Here is a 19,972-nt window from a genome sequence, read left to right on the forward strand (position 1 = left end):
CCGCTCCCCGCGTCCCCAGCGCCGAGACACCAGGACCCTCACGGCAGGACATGGCTGGGACACACACACACCCCCCCCCCCCCCCCCCGCTCACCGCGTTCCTGGCCTGAGCGCCCGCTGCGGGCCGCCTCCGGAGCCCGGGAACCACCCGCCGCTACCGCAGCGCCCCGCTCGCTTCACCGGTGTCAGGGCATGCGCTGACCGGAAGTGAGGCGTCGCTGCAGGGTTACGGTGCGGGACGGGCGCGGAGCTGTTCCTCCATCGCCGGGGCTCGGTCCGACCCTCGCTGCAGCACGGGGCGGGGGGGTGTAAGAAGCGTGCCTGCAGGCGTTATGCACGCCAGAACAGTGAGGAAGCAGCACTGCTCTCGGGGGAGGGGGTGCAGAGGGCAAGTTTGATACCTATTTGTACCGAAGGTTTATTTTTCTTTAGTTTCATATAAAAGTTCACATGGGAGACAGTTGCGTTATTTATCTACAATAGTAATCAATACAAAGAAATGAGATATAAAAGGTTTCTTGGTCAAAAGCTTATGCATTTGAAACACCTATGCTCTTATCACAAGAGTAATCAAATACAAAGAATGAAAGTGTAAAGCTTTCTGGCTTTCAAGAGCTGCCTTGACCATAAGGCAGAAGGGAGAAAAACAAAACAAAACAAAAACCAACCAAACAGAACTCCAGCAGCTATCTGCCTTGTTCTCAGAACAGACAGCAGCTGAACAGCACAAAGACTTAGAAAAAACTGATGCTCTGCCACTAAGCATATTTGCTATGAGTAACAGGATACAAAAAGAACGCAGCAGGTATTTAAATCTTCCCTTAGTTACCTGTGTTTTGAAGAATTCTATCTCTGGGAGAAGTCAGGTCAGTTTGCAAACACTAAGAAACAGAGTCAGAAATAAAAAAATAATCTCACAGATAGGATAATTTGGTATTTGTTGTACTGTGGAGTGACTGAGAACAATGTTCCTGAGGATGAAAACTAAACTCCATCTCCAGAGTGCCCTGAAGTCTGAACATCTCCAGGAACTATTTATAGCCCTGGGGCTTCCCGCTGCCCTCATGTTCTCAGTTGGTATTTCTCTGAGGGAGAGGCAGGCTCTCATGAAGATACTTCATGCTCCCATGCTCCGAGAAGTCAGAAACAACGTGATTGTCCCCCCTCAGCAACCACTTTGTAGTTAAGAGTCCTTCAATTCCCACTGGTCCACGTGCATGGATACGAGAAGTACTAATTCCCACTTCAGCACCTGCAGGAAACACACAAGATAAAAGACAGTTAATCTTCAGATGTTCACTTCATACTTACAAGTTTTGCACCTTTATGTAAAACCAGCTGCCTCTCAGTGACCTGCTTTTCTCTGCTCCCCTCAAAATGCCAGATGTTTACCTGATTTAAAAGTTAAGAGGAGCTTAACTATTACATTATAACTTATAATGTTTGTACTTCTGGCTGCTACAGTGTTACTTTTAGAGAGAAAGATGTGAAAGAAAAGGTACCTCTCATATGGATCTTATTTCCTGAGGGTTTAATCTCTTTTTTTTTTTTTTTAATTTTCAAACACTACATTAGTCACAATTGTAATCTCATCTTCTGTCCTTTGTAATCATGTTGAGGAGGTACTGCAAGACCCTAGCTAGAATTTTTTTAATCCAATAGAACACTAAATGTTCCAGCTGACACAGTAATAGCCTGCTATGGAGATTCCCGAGTTTCTGCCTCAGGAAGGAATGTTTCCCTTGTATTCTGCAATCAAGGTAGGTGCACCTCTTTATTTAAGCAACAGATACTCTGTTTGGTCCCGTCTTTCATTTTCAACACTGCACCACTGGCACACTGGACAGCAGCTCAGTCAGCCCAGCAGGAATGAAGTATGGCATTCCTTACAGCATCATTGGAAAGATAAGCAAAAGAAAAACTACTCACTAGTTTCAGATCCTGTGTTGCATTGTTCTAGCATTATGTGCCTACAGCATACTTTGTTCTGATTGGATAGAACTTCAAAGGATCCAAACCATCTTTGCTTCCTATGCTAAATTAATCTATAGTCTGTGTAGCAGTATTAGCTGGTGCTGACAGGAAAGAGGTACTAAACTCTGTCATTCCAGATGGATGAAATGTCTAGGCTTCAACTTTTCCTATGGTACCTTTCCTGAAAACCTTGTATTAGACAATAAGATCGGAGACTAATTCTGCCTTCCAGGATTCAGACTGCTACACTTTTCATACAACAGCAAATCCTGCAGTCACATCCCTGCAGTATTTTCTCCCTTACCAAGTCCAAATCTATAGCCATCAGAGAATCGGGTGCTGGCATTCCAGAAAACACATGCGCTGTCCACATGCTGGAGGAAGAACTCTGCTGTTTCCTCTGGGGAAGAGGCAGAGAAAATACAATCCAGTACACAGAGAATAATCATGCCCTCTAGTAAATACAACATAGTACAGTGAACAGGTAACAATACAACTTTCACATGGAGACTTATCAGACAGTATTTAAGCAGCCTGGGCTAAGACATGTTTATTTATACCATCTTCACAATATGCTTATCAAGTAGACACAGCTGCAAATGTTACAAGAAGCTTGCAAAGATTAGAAGAAAGCAAAAGCACTCCAATTCTAACCACGTCTTGCCCAGAACCTGCAAACAGGGATAGTTACGTGACTGGGGAGAAAGGACAACTGCCTCAAACAGTATTTTCCAGTCAAACTGAGACAGTTAAACTACAGAGTCAGCTCTCCATTAAATCTCAGACATGGAATTGTTCCAGATAATAAAAAATCCTAAGCTTAACTGCTATTGCAGGTAATACTTGGGAAATACCCAACTGCAGAAATACCCCATGAAATCAGCTAACTAAATCTGTTTAACACAGAACATGCAAGACCTGAGCAAGCTCAAGCAGAATTATACAAGTCTTAGTCCTCTGGAGGACTCCGTTCTCTGTAAGACTGAGAGCTGCAGGTCAGTCATCCTTAGTGACAAGGACAACTTATAAACTTAGTATGACCACAGATCTTTGTGACATTAAGTTTATATTAAGCTATATTAAAGATCAGCTATATTTCCGGTACACTCCCTAGCAAATCACTAGTGCACAGGCCCCATGGCAGTAGGTTATGGTATCAAATGCATACCTTTTAGTGACGCTCATTTAAACTCAGCAAGAGGTACAGAAACAGAAGTCTGCTTGATTCACACATCTGCCCAGCCACAGACCAACATGAACTTAACTGCAGCTGATCCTCAGGAGTTCCAGGCTTGGTCTGGTTGGAGAATCAACCTTTGGCTGCAGCCCTAGCTACGTTTTGAACTGGCACAATGTTCAAACTGCATGTGGGGCAGGTGCTAGGGATGGGAGCAGCACAGAGCTGCAAAAAAAGGAGCACAGGTTCACAACTAAGAGGCAAGAATCTGCAAACTGAGATCAATGCAGCTTTTGTACTAGGGATGCAGAAGTGGGAAGTAAAGGACTGGAAGAGGTAGGGAGAAAACATCTGCGGTCCTTGTTTACAAGGCATAAAAATGACATAGGAAGACAAAGTGGATAAAGTCTCATCTTCCCTATAATCCTTATTCCCAGCAGCCTTTAGAGGCCTAAGGACATCTTCAGGATACAGGAGATGTTCCTGCAAAACCTTCTGATGCAGTAAGTCTGCATGATACAGGAACAGAAAGCAATTTGCCTGCAAGAGCGTGTGCTGACTTGCCATTGGCCATTCACTCAAGCATATTCCTTAAAATGGTGAATAAGGGTCAAACAACATGTTTTCTGTGAGCTAAACAGGACTGTAGGCACATTTAATTCATAGGCCTCCAGTTGGTTATGCCGACTACAGACCCGAGAAGAACAACTATTGCAATTTAAGTGGCTACACTAACACCAAGAATTGGCAAACTAAAACAGTAGCTTAAGGAAGCAGACTGATCACTAACCATTCTCTGTAATGATAACATCTGTGTGAGAACTTCCATACTTGTGGATGTGTTCAACAGCCTCTTGGACACTGTCCACCACCTCAATGCAGCACTCCAGGTCCCCATATTCTGTGCGGAGAGATTTCACTTCTGAAGGGCTGAACGTCAAGTAAGATGCAAACTTTGGGCCAGCGTGAATCTTCACCTACAATAACAGAAACATTTTGGGCTGCTGACCATACCAGTGTGTTCCAGGTGAAAGTGTGGCTTCTGGTACTCTGTGTGGGACAGAGTGAATTTTCTTCTCAGCAGCCCTATGGTGCTATGTTTTGCACTTGGGACTAAAACGGTTTTGAAAACAAACTAATATTTTTGGTTGTTGCTGAACACAGCTTGCACAGCATCAAGGCTTTCTCATCCCTAACCCCCACCACACTGTTCCCCAGGCAAAAAGGTTGGGATTGCGCAGGAAGTTGGGAGGGGACAGAACCACCACAGCTGACCTGAACTCACTAAAGGGATGTTACATGCCATATAAAATCATGCACGGCAATACAAACTGAGGGAAGGGTTTTTTGAAGAAGATAGGTGCTGCTCAGAGACTGGCTGGGATTTGGTCTGCATGTGGCAGATGGTGAGTAATTAGCTTTGCCTCACTTGTATGGGCTTTTGGGGGTTGGTTGTCCATTGCTGCCTCTCCTTCCCTCCTCCTTCCCCTTTCTTCTTCCTCTTTCTTTTGCATATCAAACTATCTATCTTTCAACCCACAATCACAGAGTTGAGACACCTAAACAATGAGAGACAATATACAATCGATACAGCAGAGAAATCCCCATGCAAACAAAACACAGGAAATTTTGACAAGACAAGCATAAATGGGAAATACGGCACAAGTCTGCAAAACTTGAAGGCTTTTAAGAAGGTATCCATAGAATGGCATTTTCTTGTGCAACTGTAAATTACTTTACTTGCAAAATCCTGCTCAATCTGAAGGAGGCCTGCAAGAATGCTGGAGAGGGCCTCTTCATCAGGGACTGTGGCGACAGAACAAGGGGTGATGGGTTTAAACTAAAACAGGGGAAGTTCAGGTTAGACATAAGAAGAAGTTCTTTACTGTGAGGGTGGTGAGGCACTGGCACAGTTTGCCCAAAGAAGTGGTAAATGCTCCATCCCTGGCAGTGTTCAAGGCTAGGCTGGATAGAGCCTTGGGCAACATGGTCTAGTGTGAGGCATCCCTGCCCATGGCAGGATGTTGGAACTAGATGGTCTTAAGGTCCTTTCCAATCCAAACCAGGCTGGGATTCTGTATTTGCATGTTTCTTGTTGTCAGGTCATATCAGACAGAGGTAACATCCTCCCCACTGTATTAGGAGCTACATGGGTAGTGGTGGAAATGTACTAGTCCTCACACTCCCACCATCCAAAGTCTGGAGACCCACCTTTCACTCTGCCCTTCCCAATAAGCAACCAAATGACATTTAAAAAAAAAACAAAAATAAATCCATTAAGTGTGGACTTGCTCCTGATTATCTATCAGCTTCTTCTACTGTGACCCTTTCAATATCACCAGGACATATGGCCTCCCTAATTTAACTGCATTAATCACTGCCTGTATTTGCCAAACACACACTGCTGTGTGAAAATCCTTGATTTATGTGCAGTTCATGCTACTTCATGGATATTTCTCTCCCAGTGCATCTCTGCTACCTGTACTGAGAAAACATTACCCATGTCAAGACAACTAATTAGTATGCTGGCCTTTCACTGTTTCTTTGACATACTAGGAGGGTGGGGATAATGGGCAGGCAAGATGAAAAGTTTAAAAAATGGGGCTGAAGCATATTCATAAAGGAGAAAAACAGAAAGTGAATTCACTAAATTAATGGAGAAGAGGCCTTGCATCTGGGAGGTTAACAGCAATTAAATCATAATTAAGAAGGGTAGAGAAAGGGTTGTGTGTATGCTTTTCTAAGTCTGATGATTTGTGCTATATAAAAGGAAGTATTTGTATCCCAATAATGGCACATAGCTGTCCTGAAGAAGCTGCTTTCAGGTCATTTTTACAAAAAGCCTTGAGGTTGTGTGGAGAATTAGAGAAAGTTCTTCTGTAAGTTCATTTACATGTATGAAGAGACATGCAGATAACTTAAGTGTTACGCCATCATAAAACTAAATATGGCTACACTAGCCAGACCAAATGTTTCTAAAGTGCTAGGAAAAAAAAAAGGCAACAGAACAAAACACAAGTATGAGTGACTAACCTGTTCTACTCTCAACATGTCTATGATTTGATCGAACAACGGGGTTCTCAGCAAGTCTCGATGAATTAAGAGAGTTTCCAAAGCATTACAGGCAGCAGGATATTCACACTTTGAGTCTCTGACTGAGGTATAAGAGTAGATAATTGGTTACATAGCATTTACAACAAAAATTTTGAACAGCGTATGAATTATCAATTACCATCACCATATTGCATACTCAAGATATCAAGTTCAATTACATCCATGTGATTTAAGTCACACTCTCCCAGCTTACTTATTCGTGTAACCTTCTCAACGCTGGCATCTGTGTCCACATACACATGACAGATCCCTTCACTGTGTCCCATCACTGGGATTCCCTTAGCAGCTTTCTGGATATTTCTGACTAGCTGTGATGAACCACGTGGAATGATTAGGTCTATCAGCTTATCCAAACGACAGAGATCTTCTACTTCTTCTCTTGTGTTCACCTGTAGTAGTTGAATACAAACAATCGACAGTTTGAACACTCAAGTTCTGCCCATACTTTTTATACATACCACATCAAAGAAATCACTGATTTAATTCTAGGCTCTTACTAGTTGCACTGCATCTTTGACTCCATGAATGGAGAGTGCTTCTTGCGTCAGATGATGAAGGATTTGATTGCTATGTGCTGCCTCCTTCCCTCCTTTAAGAAGTAGGCCATTTCCACTGGCTATGGCCAAAGCAGACACCTATCAGAAAAGAATTTATTCGATGGGGGGTGTGTGCAGAAACAGAGTAATCTGTCTCTTCTATCAGAATAACACCCACAAAATAAGAACAGGATTTTTAGCCCTGTTGATTTACTCAATGTGAATTTACAGTTTTCATTCTACCACACACCAAAAAAAAAGAAAATCATTACAAATAACAGCACATTTAACTCCAGAAATGAAATGTGGTAAGTGTCTCAGGACCAAGCCTGAGTTTTCAGGGTACTATTGCCGGGGCAGACTGCAGCGGAGAAGTCAGAGAAAACCCTGGATGTAGACTCCAGTATGAATTAGGTAGCTATATGGGCAATCACCCCAAGGAGAATAATTTTAGGTGCAAGAACCTCTGTCCCCAGTTATTCTCTCAGAAAACGGCTAAAGAGCTCTTCTATAAGCAGGAAGAACATTTTTATCGTGCTGTCTAAACAGAAGTCACAATCAGACAACACTTGCTGCAAGTATGAGGAAAAAACATTGTAGACAATAGGCCCAGCATCACCTATATAGTTTTGCTTTCACGTTCCGAATCAGAAGCAACTGACTGATGCTGTTGCCTTTCCGTTTAAGGTGCCAGATTTCACCCATTTGAGACCAGCAACATGAGCAGACCATATTTCAAAAAGTGCTTTGAAAATGCCACTGCTTTTTGGAAGTTAGATAAAAAATTACTTCTGCTGTTGAAAATATATAACCAATTTGTTGAATCTCCAGACACTAGTTCTTATTGGTGTTTTCCCCACAAAACTGAAAAACAAGTGATGGTAGGTCTTACTGTTTCAGTTTTTTGTTCTTTTCTACAGAAGAGTGTGTCAGACACAACAAGGCTCTATTCCCAGACTTTTGTCATTTTTGTATCCCTTTTTGTCTTTCTCACCCCGATCCTATACACAATGGCCTCACAATTTGTCCATCTCTTTGGGAGAAGGGGGAGGGAAGCAAAAAAAAAAAAAAAAATTACACTCCTTCATAAAACAGTCATCTCCTCTCCAGAACCAATGTGTGCAGCCATCCAGCCAATTCTTTAACCACCGAGCAGTCTATCCATCACACTGATGTCTCTCCAGTTTAGAGACAAGGATGTTGTGATGTTGTGTGAGATGGTGTCGAATGCTTTGCACAAGTCCAGGTAGATGACATCAACTGCTCTACCCCTGTCCATCAGTTCTGCAGCGCCATCATAGAAGGCCACCAAATTGGTCAGGCAGGATTTCCCCTTAGTGAAGCCACGCTGGCTGTCACCAAGCACCTTGTTGATTTTCGTGTGCCTTAGCATGCCTGCCAGGAGAATCTGCTCCATGATCCTGCCAGGCACAGAGGTGAGACTGACTGGCCTGTAGTTCTCTGGGTCATCCATTTTCCGCTTCTTGAAAATGGGGGTTATATTTCACTTTTCCCAGTCATCGGGAACTTCACCTGACTGCCATGATTTTTCAAATATGATGGCCAGTGGCTTAGCAACTTCAATCACCAGCTCCTTCAGGACCCGTGGATGGATCTCATCAGGTCCCATGGACTTGTGCACTTTCAGGTTTTTAAGATGGTCTCGAACCAGATCCTCTCCTACAGTGGGCCCAAGGTCTTCATTCTCACAGTCCCTGCATTTGTCTTCCAAGGCTTGGGTGGTGTGGTCAGAGCCTTTACCAGTGAAGACTGATGCAAGGAAGTCACTGCAAACCTCAGCCTTCTCCAAATCCAGGGTAGCCAGTTCTCCTGTTTGCTTCCAGAGAGGGCCCACATTACCCGCAGGCTTTGTTTTGGTGGCTACATACCTACAGATGCCCTTCCTGTTACCTTTATCATCCCTGCGCAGTCTCAATTCTAACTGGCCCTTACCCTTCCTGACCTGAGCCCTTGCTTCCTGGACAACATCCCTGTATCCTTCCTGGGCTGCCTGTCCTTGCTCCCACCTTGTATAAGCTTCATTTCCTCTTCTAAGTTTTCTCAGCACTTCCTTATGCATCCATGGAGGCCTCCTGGCCTTCTTGCCCCATTTCCTTCTTGTCAGCACACAACACTTCTGAGCTTGAAGCAGGTGATCCTTCAATATCAACCAACAGTCTTGGGCCCCCCTACCCTCTAGGGCTTTATGCCATGGAACCTTACTGAGCAGGGTCCTGAAGAGGCCCAAGTCTGCTCTCTTGAAGTGCAGGGCAGTGAGCTTGCTGCGTGCCCTTCTCACTGCCCTGAGGACCTCAAACTCCATCATCTCATGATTGCTGCAGCCAAGGCTGCCTTAGAGCATCATGTTCCCCACCAGCCCTTCCCTGTTGGTGAGCACGAGGTCAAGCACGGCCCCTCTCCTAGTTGGCTCCTCTATTACTTGCAGAAGGAAGTTGTCTTCCACACAATCGAGGAACCTCCTGGATTGCTTGTGTTGGGCCCCCCCGAGATATCAGGGTGGTTGAAGTCCCCTACAAGGACAAGGGCCTGCAAGCGTGAGGCTGCTAATAATGGTAGACATGGGAGATTAGTGCCTTGTCATTTCACAGGAACTTTGCCTAGAGCATACTCCCTTTCAATATGTGAAATGGGAAGCACTCACAAAATTTAGCCATGAAGTACCACACTGTCCACTGGTTGAATCCCTCTTCCTTCTAAAGTGTCTGTAACCATCACTTTCCCCTCAAACACCCGCTCATGTTAGAGAACCCTTTAATCCATCTTCCTAGACACTAATGTTAATGTGGGAAACAGCTTGTGTTAACTGTGAAGTTTTTTTTGTTTACTTATTAAAAATCTACTACAGCTGCTCAGTATAGTAGTTGGGAGTTAGAAAATAAGATTAAGGTTGCCTCTGTAATATTAGTTCAGTCCCCATATTTACATGCATTATAACAGCATTTACTGACAGCAACAGTCCCACACAGTGCTGCAGATGAAGGTATTTGATTTTTAAAATGCCTGCCTTATTCCCAGCACAATATAAATGACATTCACTTACAGTACACCAGTCAAGATTTCACCAGCCCTTCCAGAAATGTCAGTACCCAAGAACTCAGAACAGCATTCTTCCTCAAACCCATCTCACAGCAACTGAGTAACAGTTATCATTCTGCCTCACACAAGCAGTGTCAGTACAGGACAGACCTCTCAAAGCCTGCAACTTCTGTGCTTTCTGTGCTCAGCAATTTTTTATTGGTTTATTTTTTTAACCATGTATTCCTAAGAGTTACAGTTAATTGCTAGCATCTGTATTTCACAGTTCCTGTTTAATCCTAGCCTGCAGCTCAGCTGTACGCAGCATAGACAGATAAAACAAGTGCTCATTGGTAGGAGCCTCCCACGTATCAGTTAGGCACTGAACATAAATTTTTTAGACAAATGCAGAACTTTCATCATCTGAAAATAAGATCACTCTTATGCTGGGTTTATTAAAAACAAACAAAAAAAAAAAAACAAAAACCCAAACCCAACAAAAACACACCAAAAAGAAACCCCAAAATGCAAAACAAATTAACAAAACAAAAAAACAAATAAACAAAACCCCCACAGCCAAAACAACCCAGGCCTGAATATCTCCGCAGAAGGAAGTCCTAACAGTATTGCTGCAGGAAACACAGGGACGCCAACAAAACCAATTTTAGAATAATCTACACAAGAATCCTCCCAGTACTTCTCACAGCCTCCCAGTTGCCCACCCTTTATTTTGGCTTCAAAGAATTCGTAACAGTGTAAATATGCCTTCCTTACCTGTGGAAGGCAGTCAGGTCGGGACTCAAAGATCACAAGAAGGACGCCAATAGGCACTGTCACCTGCTCCAAATTCAGGTCTTTTGCTATTCGTGTTCGGCGAATTACACGGCCAACGCTGTCCTGTGAGGATGCCGCAATCTGACGCAGACCAATAGCCAAGCTGTTCAGCTTCGATGTAGACAGACTCAGACGTTTCAACAATGGAAGGGCCAATCTCCCTAAAAGCAAGGAAAAATTGTGCTGGAGACAGGGGGGCCCTTGCTACAAGAGAGACATTGAGGTGCTGGAGCGGGACCAGAGAAGGGCAATGGAGCTGGTGCAGGGCCTGGAGCACAAGTGTGATGGGGAATGGCTGAGGGACCTGGGGGGGTTCCATGTGGGGAAGAGAAGGCTCGGGGGGATCTGATCGCTCCCTACAACTGTCTGACAGGAGGTTGTAGTGAGGTGGGGTCAGTCTCCCAAGTAACAAGGAAAAGGACAAGAGGAAATAGCCTCAAGTTAAGCCGGGGAGGTTTAGACTGAATATTGGGAAAACTGCCTTCACCGAAAGGGCTGTCATGCATTGGAGCACGCTGTCCAGGGCAGTGGTGGAGTCACCGTCCCTAGACGGATTAGAAGTCATACAGATGTGGCACATGGTTTAGTGGTAGATATGGCAGTAGCAGATTTATGGTTGGACTTCATGATCTTAAAGGTCTTTTCCAACCTAAACAATTCTATGATTCTATAGATTGGTCTGCCTTGGCTCAAGCAAAAGCAACTTACGCAAGTGGTAAACCTAAGGAAAATTCAGTTATTTCCTACACCCTAGCAAGAAACCCACCTGAGATGAAAAATGCACAGCATTAAGTCCAGTCGCCACAATAAAACCGCTCAAACGTGACAATGATTTCACCCATCACCACATTTTCACTTAATGCGGTTTAAGTGATGTGTACATGAAGCAACATCAACATCCACAAAGATAAGTTTTTTTTTAATTTCTAGTACTGCTATATGTCTGAATTTCTTACAAATTTATACCTGGCAGTAGTTCTGGAAGGTTTGGGCAGTAATTTCATCTTTCTATATTACAGCTAGAAATCTCAAAGCACAGACGCATGCATAGCATTTCTGTACAGACTGCTCAACAACTGCCTGCATTTTCTAGTCTGAACATGTTCAGACAATAAGTTAACCCAGCTGCGTCCCCTCAAGTGCTCCGGTCAGTAACAAAACCAACCAAACAAAAAATGGTTCCATGGCTTCTTCCACAAAGTACTGCAATTCATGATATGTCATTTTCATACATTTGCTATCCCAATCCCAATTTCTGACTGAATGTTATCAGTGAAACACAGAAGAATGGGCTTAATCCAAGCTACCTAAAGGGAACCTTCCTCAGTCAGAAGGGGGCATGATGTTTTTTTGATACCAGCAATTTAAGTATAGAGACAATAGCTTTCTCTTCAGGAGCCAAAAATAATTTTAAGCAGCCCAGAAAATATTCACTTTATGCATGAAAGTATCAGAGGTGATGTTTGTCATATTTAATTTTTAAGCAAGCCTCCTTTGGCAAAATGGAGCACTGATTTTTTATTTATTTATTTATTTATTACAATACACTGCTTTATGTTTTGCAAGGCCTCGGGATCTTCCCTGATGAAGGCATCTGTTTTAAGTAATTAAGGAAGCTGTAGCTGTCTACACTGAGAAAGTCTCAAGGTCCTGGGTTCACGACTCTGTGACAGTCATACCGCTCAATCCCAGGAGACGGAAGATGCTAGTTCTGCTCATTTCCTTTGAAGCCCCAAGAGGCTCGAGACAATAGGATTACCATGGAAGGACTTGAAATATTACCTTTATTTTCAGCCTCTTCTAAGTCCTTTTTGTTTGCCAAGAGAATTTCTTCTCTCTGGTCAGTCAGTAAGTCAGCAAGACGATAAATAATTTCTGCTCTCTGAAAGAGAAAACAGTTTCTGAACTGACTTCTTATACAAAGTCCACGTTAGTTGACATCTGGTCACCTTCAGTCCATTTATGTTGACCACCTCTCAGTGTCTTGACTCCCTGAATACTTGGGGCCTGCATCACATTGAAAAAATGAGGCTGAACACTGCTTCGGCCTTTGCTTTGCTGTTTATTATCTTGCTTTTCATGCCCAGTCTTCTTCCCCAAACCCAGAATGTTCTTTCTTTAAGACCACCTTCTCTTCTTTGCAACAGCTGCAACTATTCTACCCAGCTGCAGAGCAGTCATTGGTTGTCTGCATCTCCTCTTTTGCATACACTACCCACAGGATTGAATGGAGCAAGTTTTTCCAGACAATTCTTCAGCAGCAATGAGCACAATTAATTTCTGTGTGATATTCAACACTATTATCATTTTAAAAAACCCACATGAAAGCATATATTACTTCATAGCCCCAAGGTACATTATGTTTTTCTCATCTCTTTAAGCACACTCCAATCCAAATGATAGATCTGACACACAAAGAATTGATTCTTGTCCTAAGTGGACCATCTGTGTTATAAATCGATGTTGTAAAACTTGCCATACATTCACAACCTTAACAAGTGAGGCCATATTGTTCTGTCACCTGCTCAGGCTGTAGAGCGGCCAGGGTCCTGCCACCAGTTCGAGCCATTTCACCCTGCTGCTCTACTGTAGGACCTGCAAAAAAACAAAAAAAAATGATATACAAAGTAACAGCACATATGAAAGTAAACACTAGCCCCTCCATTTTCCACTTTTTTTTCTGCAGGAAAGAAGGTACAGAGTCTGAAACTGACATACTCAAGAAAACTGATGTACACTAGAACAGGAAAATCTGTACCTGATACAATACTACTGTGGTCCCCCAAGGCAGAGAGTCATGACAGAGATTCTGTAAGGTCACTGCATCAGAGGCAAGGGTGCACCTTGCATCAAAAAGACTTGACAAAGGGGAAAAGAACCAGGATTGCTAAGTCTCAGGCTACTGAAAGAAGAGGCAAACTTTGAAAAGTTTAAGTATTCAAATGAGGAAAACAGAAAGGATTATAAAATAGCATAGGAATGTATAAACAATTATGGAAGCCAAACCCCAACCTGAGTTAACAGTTCACAGAAAATTTGCTTTCCCCTGTCTCTCTTTGGACACATTTCAGAAGAGCTCCTGCAGAAGAAGGGTGGGGTTTCTCTTTTTTTTTTTTTTTCCTGGCAGGATCTGAAACGATCCCTCTCAAACTGAAATGATACAGAACAGGTCAGTTGTTCCTATTTCTGAACAGGTCACCAGGTTCAAGCAGCACTTCCCCAAAGAGTCTGCAAGCAGCTCATGGATAAACCAAAGTGTGAATTTAAACTCCCCTAAAATTGCCCAGTTCTGGGCTCCCCAGTACAAAAGAGACATGAACACTAGGGGGAGAGTCTAATGAAGTGCAGCAAAGATGATGAAGGGATGGGAGCACCTCTTGTACAAGGAAAGGCTGAGAGAGCTGGAACTACTTAGCCTGGAGAAGAGGGTTTAGGGGGATCTCATCAGTATGTACCTAAGGGAAGGCTGTGAAGAAGATGAAGACAGGCTCTTTTCAGTGATGCTCAGCAACAGGAGAAGAGACAATGACACAAACTGAAGCACGGGAGGTGCCTCTCATCAGAAACTGCAAGGATGACCAAGCCCTGGCACAGGTTGCCCAGGGAGGCTGTGGAGTCCCAATTCTAGGAGATATTTAAAAGCTACCTGTACACAGTCCTGGGCAACCTGCTTGATAAGGGGTAGGACCAGATGACCCTGTCATCTGTCATATTCTCTCTTCCAACCTTGGCCATTCATTAATTACCACAGAATGGTTTTGGCTAGAAGGGACCTTAAAGCTCACCCAGTCTCAACCCCTGCCATGGGCAGGGACACCTTCCACTAGAGCAGCTTGCTCTAAGCCCCTGCGTCCAACCTGGCCTTGAACACTGCCAGGGATGAGGCAGCCACAGCTTCTCTGGGCACCCTGTGCCAGCGCCTCGGCACCCTCACAGGGAAGAGCTTCTGCCTAAGAGCTCATCTTAGTCTCCCCTCGGGCAGGTTAAAGCCATTCCCCTTGGCCTGTCCCTACAGGTCCTTGCTCAAAGCCCCTCTCCACGTTTCCTGCAGCCCCTTTAGGCACTGGAGCTGCTCTAAGGTCTCCCCTTCAGGAGCCTTCTCTTCTCCAGACTGACCCAGCCCAGCTCTCTCAGCCTGGCTCCAGAGCAGAGCTGCTCCAGCCCTTGCAGCATCTCCGTGGCCTCCTCTGGCCTTGCTCCAACAGCTCCACGTCCCTCTTGTGCTGCTGCTCCAGAGCTGGATCACGGCTGCAGGATCCCCTCCCTGAGCTGCTGCTCACACTCTGGGGGGGCAGCCCAGCACACTGGGGCGGTTCTAGGCTCAAGTGCACGCTGAAGCCAGGTCATTGGGAGCTTCTCACCCAATGCCCCCACGTCTTTCCGTGATTTCTTCTGCAGCCAAATTACTAAGCCACAAAAGGCCAAGTGTAATTCACACTAAATAAACATGAAGCAATGTAGAGGGGAAATGGAATAATCAGACCTTAATACTGTCACAAATAATATGAATTACTATGAAAACATCATCTTGGTGAACATCAACATCAAAAAGCAAATTAAATGTTTGGAATTATTAGGGCAATTAAAGAACAAAAAATATCAATCTTACTAAAACTCAGCTAGGTCCTGCCATCAGATAAATTAAAGCTTCATTTGCATCTTGAAATCTTGATTTTTGCCCATCTCAAAAAGATCACAACAGAATGAAAACAGTTTCAAACAAGAGAAACAGGGATGACCAAGTTTTTGGAACAGTGTCAGTACAAAATGTCTAAGACCAAACCTCTTTCACATGGAAGAGAGATGATGAGTGGAAAGACTATGTCTCACACCTATGAAGTTGAACAGGGGCTGATCACCCGTACAGGCAGTAGGGGCATTCAATGAAGCTATCAGGACGAAAATTCAAAGCCTTCTCCACCAACCCAAACATTATTTAAAGCAAGCAGTCTTCACATAATTCTAGGTGCAGAGTTTACACACAGTATCTAGTTAAGGTTCTTGACTATTGTGACACTGTGTATGCAAAGTCTTTACATGGGTTCAAAGGATGATCCAACAAATTCATACAAGAAATCAATTGAGGATTATTATAGACAAAGAAATTTGCTTGGCTTAAAGCTCAAGTCAAATGTGTCACTCTGTACTTGTCCTATTCAGCTAAGGACACATCTTTGGTCTGATTTTCTCCAGTGATTGTTAAAGTGATTCTCCAGTGACTGCTGAGCTGTGCCAGCAGCGTAGTGGCCAGAAAATATTTCTACCTACCATACCAGAAGACTGAGTTGTAAAAGGAACTTATGTTAAATAGAAGTAAACACTATCTTAGTTCAGCTGCTCATTCTATGTCCACATTTTCACACTGAAATCTTCAATGTTAGATGACAACCTCTAAAACTAAAAATGGCAACAACTCTACTCATTGCAGTTTATCAGCTGGAGGGAACCACAGCAGAGAATCCAAAATTTTCTATTCCTACTTTAGAAAATACCTTTCAAAATCCATTTTACAAACAGAGTGTGGCTTCCCAGTTATTGTACAGGTCTAGCCAAACTGTAAGTCTAACCTTTCACAAAATCTCTGCAAGTCTCAATGTACACATTACCTCTGTACTCACCTGCAGGTTTTACCTCTGAAAAAAAAGTTCCAACTTTTTTCCCTTCCACAATGTCTGTGATGACATGACCAGAGATCTTTGGGTGGGTTCCATTTGCAATCACTACAGAGGTGCCTCCCTGGAGGGCCCATAGAGCTGCTTTCACCTAGTGAAGGATAGAGCCAGTTTCAGGAAATTCACTTTTTATTTGAATCACCACTCTCAACAAGACTTTTTGCTCCACTTTGATGTCCAAATTCAAAGAACATTCAACACAATTCCAGGATTTCTATAATGATGTAGCATTGAATGAGATCACGTATTTGTGCCTTACCTTCCTTTCCTTAACTAGCTGCCCCCTTATGAGCATACTTTAAATTTTCCTAGCAGCCTGCTTTTGTCAAGACTTCTGCAAAGGCATTATGATCATATGTTATTTTTCACCATTACCTTCTGTTTCAAGTTCTTACTGTTTGAAGAAACCAATTTTTCTTTCTTTGTTTTTTCTTTGGTTTTTGTTTTTTGTGGTTTTGTTTGTTTGTTTTTTAAGATTCTGTTGCCAATTTCTCTGATATGGATCAGCCACTGATAATTAATCACTTTAAAAGATCGCAGAACACTACTTGCAATGCAGAGGACTGTTCTTGCTCCAGGCCTAGCCACTACCATATACCACTAAAATATTATTCAATACCTTTAGCTGTTCAAATTACTCCCTTAAAGTTTGAGCAGCTAAGCACTCCTTGTGGTTCTGGTTAAGATGTAGATATATTCTCATTGTTTATAACCCTCTGGTGAAGTTAATAAGTTTGTTGAAGAAGCTCAGGTTTCCACACAATGTTTTCACCTACTCTGTTCAATTTCCTGTTCATCTTCTAATCAGTTTTTTTATTTCTTTGCTTCTACTTTTTGCTTGGGAGTACAGCTACTGTTGGAATAGTAATTTCATTCAGTAGGATCTCAGCCTCTCCAGGTGTGTTAGATGCTGCAATTCTGTAATCATATTTATTGATTTACGGCTCTCTGCTGGATTCACTGTCATATGCTATGTCCTCCTTGTGCTACGGTGTCCAGAACTAGACACTGCTCTACACATGTGGTCTCACTAATTCTGATAGAGGGAAATACTAATTTCCCTCAATGATGACTATGTTCTTTCTAATGCAACCAAACCAAGACCCCTGCATCCCTGCTTTCCAGCCAGTCAGCTCCCCAGCTCTTATCCCTGAATGGAGCTGTTCCTCCCTAGGCACAGGACTTGGCATGTCCCATTACTGAACTCTATGAAGTTATTCTGCCCATTTCTGCAGCCTGTCAAGATTCATCTGAATGGCAGCACAATCTTTGTACCTATCTCCCATTCCCAAATCTGCTTTTCCTTCCCAATTACAAAACAAATGTTCTATATTTCTACCTTGGCTTCCATGCCTCCCATTCCTACTCGAGATTTAGTTCCAAATGTCACAGATTGCTGATCTCCTGGGTAGAATATGTCAATTAGCTTTGCATCATCAGATCCTGGAGGGCTGTCAAAGAGTCCTGAAATCAATAATAAATATCTGTTAGCGTTATATACCCTCATCTCCAAAGCTCACCATGGAAAAAGAAAGAAAAAAAATAGTAATAATCCCTGAGGCTGAAAAGCTGTATTCCACTTCACAGGACAGCAAACTCTGACTGAACCCTGCTTTTCGTGGAACTCAATGTTCAAGAACTACACCAAAAGCATAACGAGTAAGAAACTGAAAGCCGCCATGCTGAATGGCGGCATCCAGGCTGGGAGGTAGTGACATTTGGTTGAGGTTACAAAGACTTTTTTATATGTTCAATATAAAAATACGTATGTAGGCTTACATATACATGCCCATAACTAAACAGGCAAAGGACAGTCCTCCTCACCAAAATCTCAGCTGACATTCTTGATTGCTGGGTTGAACAGCGATAAACTGGGCAATTTAGAAATAGATAAAAAGGGTAACTATCAAATTCTGCTAAGAAGGAACACCACACTAGAGGCATACTAATTTAAAAAAAAAAAAACAACTATGTTGTTGACTGACACTTTGGTTTACATAGCATAGAATCACAGAATCATAGAATCACAGAATCATAGAATCACAGAATCATTAGGGTTGGAAAGGACCTTAAGATCATCTAGTTCCAACCCCCCTGCCATGGGCAGGGACACCTCACACTAAACCATATCACCCAAGGCTTCGTCCAACCTGGTCTTGTTAAACCTGAACTTGTTACACGTTAAACCTAAACACCACACTTCCCAGAAATTCTATGTGAACAAATACTGTCATTACAAATTAGAAAGCACATGTGCAGACTATCTGTGTCCCCCTAGCTGGCAGAGGAGAGAACATTTATCTTTCCATAAACAAGACGTCACAACTGAATGAATAAGATTAGGGGATGGTGGTGTTGGGGGTTAATTTTTTTACAAGTTGTTTTTACTATTGCTTTTATAAGTCGTTCTCAGTAATTTCAACTAGAATCAACTATGAAATCCATATCTCCTTCCTCCTCAGGGCTTACAGTATGTGCTAAAGTCCAGGATTCTTTCAGGATCCACTGAAAGAAACCTGGAGAAGATGAAAAAGACTATGTGAGTTGCATGATGTGGACTGCACTGATCTGAAACTGCACTCACTACCCTTTTCTCTCTCTAGAAAAGGACCTTTAACATCCATAGGTGACAGACTTATGTCACAGCAGCACAGCTCAGAAGACTAGGGCAGTGTAAGCAAAATGCCTGGGAGTCAGGAAAAGCTAGCAAGTTCCAGGTATCTGGCAGGCAATAAGCAGGACTTGTAATGTACCTGTAATTCACTGAAAGAAAGAACCTGCTGCCAGGAGAAACAAACTATTGTAGAACAGTATTTGGCTTATATTTCTGATTCTAAACACATACGTATAAATCATGACTGCATTATACAATTCTGAGAAGCTAGCAGAAGTACCATAGCACATATGGCATTCTGGGTTCTGGAACAAGTCCAAGTTCACATGCATTCTGACAGACAGTCTTTAACTTATGTAACAGTATCAACACTGAATATATCTCTTAAGGAGTTATGTGGCAAGTTGTAATTGTCCCTGTAAAATATACGAGCTGAAGAGATCAGTAAACCCCAGTTAAAGAAATTACTCACAAACCTTCTACATCTGAGAGAACAATCAGGAGATCAGTCTTCATTTCCACAGCCAGTCGTGCTGCCAGACTGTCATTATCCTTCACACTTATCACCTGCAATGCACATGCATATCAGCACTACTGAATAGTGGGAGGAACTAGGAAATACTTGGCTGAGGCATAGAAAAGCAAGCTACCTCAGCACTATCGGGTCCTTCTGAGCTTCTTTGTTCACACCCACCAGAAACTTAAAAGGTGATCTCTGTGTTAAAGTAGATATACTTTTGGAATGCAGTACAGTGGTGTCAAAATGACTAGCAGTGTGACCAATACCTGCGTTCTTCACCTTGGTGCCCAGTGACAGGGCAAGAGGTACTAACTGACCCTGCTTTTAAGCAGGGGTCCTGGACTAGATGACCTGCAGAAGTCCCAGCTTCAGCTCTTCAGTGAAAACCAAACCAGACATGCTTGCTTTTGCAGAGCAGACATCACCTGCCCTGCTTTTCCCCCACAACACTATACCATGCCATAAATAGGCAGGTCAGCATAGTCTTCCAGTACC

At 43.0% G+C, this 19,972-nt stretch overlaps 1 protein-coding gene across 8 annotated transcripts in view; it reads right to left on the reverse strand.

The window, feature by feature from the left end:
* Positions 1 to 441: 441 nt before the first annotated feature.
* ALDH18A1 (aldehyde dehydrogenase 18 family member A1) overlaps positions 442 to 19,972 on the reverse strand; it is a 34,032-nt gene continuing 14,501 nt past the window's right edge. For 5 of the 8 annotated variants that reach the window (XM_061478628.1, XM_061478627.1, XM_061478624.1 and 2 more), the window contains 12 exons: positions 19,434 to 19,524; positions 17,683 to 17,807; positions 16,290 to 16,434; positions 13,193 to 13,266; positions 12,454 to 12,553; positions 10,612 to 10,832; positions 6,763 to 6,900; positions 6,459 to 6,654; positions 6,185 to 6,306; positions 3,942 to 4,128; positions 2,279 to 2,374; positions 442 to 1,252 (listed from right to left, as the gene is read on the reverse strand). In XM_061478628.1, coding sequence (XP_061334612.1) covers positions 1,071 to 1,252; positions 2,279 to 2,374; positions 3,942 to 4,128; positions 6,185 to 6,306; positions 6,459 to 6,654; positions 6,763 to 6,900; positions 10,612 to 10,832; positions 12,454 to 12,553; positions 13,193 to 13,266; positions 16,290 to 16,434; positions 17,683 to 17,807; positions 19,434 to 19,524 — 1,677 coding nt within the window. In that variant the 3' untranslated portion in view covers positions 442 to 1,070. Of the gene's footprint in view, positions 1,253 to 2,278; positions 2,375 to 3,941; positions 4,129 to 6,184; positions 6,655 to 6,762; positions 6,901 to 10,611; positions 10,833 to 12,453; positions 12,554 to 13,192; positions 13,267 to 16,289; positions 16,435 to 17,682; positions 17,808 to 19,433; positions 19,525 to 19,972 lie in introns of those variants that run through there. The other 3 variants (XM_061478629.1, XM_061478630.1, XM_061478631.1) reach the window with 3 other exon arrangements.

Source organism: Pezoporus flaviventris, unplaced genomic scaffold, assembly GCF_033815535.1.
Source record: "Pezoporus flaviventris isolate CSIRO_AGI_PZ_B2104156 unplaced genomic scaffold, CSIRO_AGI_Pfla_v1 ptg000129l, whole genome shotgun sequence".
Taxonomy (NCBI): Eukaryota; Metazoa; Chordata; class Aves; order Psittaciformes; family Psittacidae; genus Pezoporus; species Pezoporus flaviventris.